Source organism: Artibeus jamaicensis, unplaced genomic scaffold (assembly GCF_021234435.1).
Source record: "Artibeus jamaicensis isolate MK-2021 breed Jamaican fruit bat unplaced genomic scaffold, CSHL_Jam_final contig_1715, whole genome shotgun sequence".
NCBI classification, from domain to species: Eukaryota; Metazoa; Chordata; class Mammalia; order Chiroptera; family Phyllostomidae; genus Artibeus; species Artibeus jamaicensis.
The window spans coordinates 1,782,542-1,786,147 of NW_026521335.1; the positions used below are offsets into that span (position 1 = coordinate 1,782,542).

Genomic DNA, 3,606 nt, shown 5'->3' on the forward strand with positions numbered 1-3,606 from the left:
ATTGGTTTGGTATAATTTTTAGAAGCTATTAAAAATATTGGATGGTTTTGGGTGTGGACTTAAAGTGAAGTCAAGATGTCTGTCCCTCTTGGGAGTTGGCCAAAAGAATCCATTGAAACCATTGACCCACACATGAGTTTTCATATGGCAAGATACACAGGAACATAAGCCAAAGAGAATACAGGATCTCAGAACTTCCAGGATTTATTCTATCTCATTGTACATACAGATTCAGCTATAATACTGGGGATGAAGTCAGAGTTACTGTAGTAACTGTCCTCAGGCAGAGGCACCGGCCACCTGAGGTTGGGATTCGGTGGAATCAGAGTCATAAGGCATAAGTACTGGGCAATACCACCCCCCACCACACTATCACAAAGACATGCAGAAAAACAGGGTTAGGCAAGTTCACAGATAAGGTGGGCCGTCCAGACTGGGAGAGCTGAGAGGTAAGTGAAGCCACTGACTCAGCTTTCTCTACATTTGTATGGGATGGCCTGAGGGCCTCTGGGACATTGGGAGTGGTTATTTATGTTTGGGGGGCCACTACACCTCCTGTTTCTTCTGCTGCTCCTCTGCAGAGAATAAGACTTCTCCCTGCAGTGGCTGGACTGGGTGGGTCTCTTGGACCTGTCCAGGAACTGGGACCAATGTGGGTTGCTCCAACTGCCCCTTCTGCTGCTCTGTTGCTCCTAGCTGCCCCTGCCCCAGGTGCTCTAATAGCTGCTCTTCTTTCTTTTCTAATTGTTCATCTCTTTTTGCTAGCTCTTGATCCAGTTGCTGGTCCAGGATTTTCTTCTCCTGTTCCAGCTGTTCCTTTAGCTGCTGCTCCTTTTGTGCTTTATCCTTCTCCAGCTGCTGCTCCAAGTTTTCTGCTGCTTGGTCCTCATGCTGTTCCTGTTGATGCTGCTTCACTTCCTGCTCACATCGCTCTAGCTGTTTCAGATGCTGTTCTGGGTGCAGTTCCTGCTCCTGTGAGTCTTGTTGCTGCTTTTGTTCCAGGTGCTGTTTCTGCTGCTGTAATTCCTGCTTCTGTGACTCTCTGTGCTGCTTTTGGTCCAGATGTGGTTCCAGATGCAGTTCCTGCTTCTGTGACTCTTGCTGCTGCTGTTCCAGGTGCTGTTCCTGCTGCTGCCCCTTCTGGGACTGTGGCTCACAGTCTTGCTCAGGTACCCCCTTCATAGGAGTTGTGTGCTTCTCCCCATGTTCCAAGAGGGCCTCCCTTGGCAACTCAGAGGATACCTTCTGGCATGAGACAGGCAGTGAAGTTGGTTGCTTCACTTGCTCCTGCTGGGTATCAGTGGGAGGAGAAGCAGACTTGAGGGGTTCCTGACTGAGGGAAGGGGGAAGGGTCACCGGCAGAATGTGTTGCTGGGACATCTTGGAAGCTGCTTTTGGTCAACCTGAAAAACAGGAGGGGTTAGAGGAGTGGCTGAAGAGAGAAAGTAGATGAATTCCCAAGAAATCAGTGCCCGGTTTCTCAGCACCTCTCTCTTCCCTGGGTCTGATCACTCTCCCATCACCTCCATCTGTCATTCCCCGAAAGTGGCCAGAAGCAGCAGAGAGTGAGGGTAATAATGTGGAGAGGTGGGGAGGGGCCCTCCTGGTAGCCTTCTTCTTTCCTCCAAGAGGTCTGTCTCAGAGCTGCTCTGCAAGCATGGCCTGGGCAGCACTTTGCCTCCTGCTTGTGACTTGTCCTTGTCTCTCCTCAATTCTGACCTTCACTGACCAAGGAGAAGAGATGAGTTCTGAGATTACAGCAGAGAGAGGTAAGATCCTAGGAAAGAAAGGCTTCCTAGAAGAATGCTGAGTCCTGGAAACCAATAGCCCATGCTGATGGGACATGAGAAGTCATGGTGTGAGCCCTGGGTCAGAGTCATATGACATATTCTTGGTTTAAATCTCCCTGTGTGCTCCTTGGCAAGGTACTTCGCCCCTCTGGGCCTCAACTATCTCATCTTTAAAGTGAATGGATTGGTGTATTCAATTCCCAAGCTACTTTCCCTCAGGATCCCAACCTTCAGCTGCAGCCCCACTGCTCTGGTGAGGGATGGTGGTGGGAAGGACTGCAAGGTTGCTGAGACTGGAGCTGGCTCTTTCAAATCTCCACTTTTAAGTTGGGTTTTCCTGCCCCTGTTCTGCCTGGGTTCTCCAAATAGAAAGTTTTCCCCATTCTGAAGTTTCCCCTTTTGCCACAGAACCAAGAGTTGCACGTGTTTCCCTGAAGCCCCTTCCCCCACAGAGAAGGGAAAATCACAGCAACCTAAGTCAAATAATTTTAGGAAGGAATTTGACCATATTGCTCCTGCATCCTCATCTCACCCCCGACCCTATCTCTCTGTCTGTCTGTCTGTCTGTCTCTCTCTCACACACACACACACATTTCAAAATATGGGCCCAAGAAAAGATGGAACAAGAGGGGATTGTTGTCTGTTCTGTTTCTATTCCACAGCACACATCTCTCTGCACAGTGACCTGAGCTCTTCTAGAAAAACAGATGCTGCAGCTGAATCCAACCCATGAGTGATACCTGTACCCACACTGGCTGGCCACCCTAGCTGGCCACCATAGCCACGTTTTGGCCTGCTGGAGGCCCCCAGTCTCAAGCCTGCTGCTGCTGGTTAACACTTACCAGGCTCACAGTAAGGAGGACTGTGGAGGCTTCTAGTGGAGTGCTGAGCTGAGCAGGGGCCTGGGCACCCTTTATACCATCCCCAAACTGGCCACCTTCCCAGGTTGAAGGAGATGGACTGGTTTCACCACTGAAGTTGGTTAACTTCCCCCATCACCTCCCTGACTCATTGGAGGCACCTAAAGCAGAAAACCACTCGGGGCCCCTTTTCACAGAGAGACACAGCTCCTGCCTGGCCAGAGGGCTCTGGGGGCTCAGGCACTCTTGTCTTACTCATGACCTGGGCAGAGAGACAAGGGAGGTAGCTCAGGAACCGGTCCCTTTTCCTATTGTTTTGTGACCTCAGCCAAACTTCTCTGAATCTCAATTTCTCCACCTATAAAATGGGCTTATCCCCATTATTAGGTTGAGAGATTCATTTCCAAGGGCAAGAAATGGAACATTATGTGTTTTTCTGGAATACCCAGACCAGTATATTGTGTAAAGATGGAAAGACACTTCTCATGAAGAGATGGAGCTACTGAGGGTTCTCTTGGCCATTAGCCCACAGCACCTCTGCCCTCAGGACCCTCTATAGACCTCAGGACCGGTCTATAATTTTATACAGTGAGGAAATAAACTCTGTCTTCACGGGGAGAGGACTTTAGGCATAATACAGACTAATAGAGGGCTTGTAGGAATCTCCTGCTATGTCCTGTGGGCTGCCCAGGCCCCATGCCCAAGGCTGTAGTTCAAAAGTTCCTAAGAATAAAAACTCATAGAAACTCCAAAACATGAGCCACTCTAGGCAAGGAAACAGCCATTTAATATGCAATATATAAAATAAGGATTGCTTTTTATGATGTTAAAACACTTTGTATAATTTTTTTAAAATATAAAGATGAGAGCAAACCATCTATTGCTTTCTCCAAACCATTCTCTAAAAGAGTTAGGTAATCTTGCAGAGTGGGTACTGCAGTTTGCCCCTCCTTGAT

General features: G+C 48.7%; 1 protein-coding gene across 1 annotated transcript; it reads right to left on the reverse strand.

Moving 5' to 3' along the window:
• Window positions 1-208: 208 nt before the first annotated feature.
• On the reverse strand, window positions 209-2,668 carry LOC119065102 (involucrin). Its single transcript, XM_037167036.2, has 2 exons — window positions 2,633-2,668; window positions 209-1,403 (listed from the first exon to the last, which is right to left on the reverse strand). The coding sequence occupies exon 2, from the start codon at window positions 1,378-1,380 to the stop codon at window positions 547-549; it is 834 nt and encodes a 277-aa protein (XP_037022931.2). The 5' UTR covers window positions 1,381-1,403; window positions 2,633-2,668; the 3' UTR covers window positions 209-546.
• Between the last annotated feature and the right edge of the window lie 938 nt (window positions 2,669-3,606).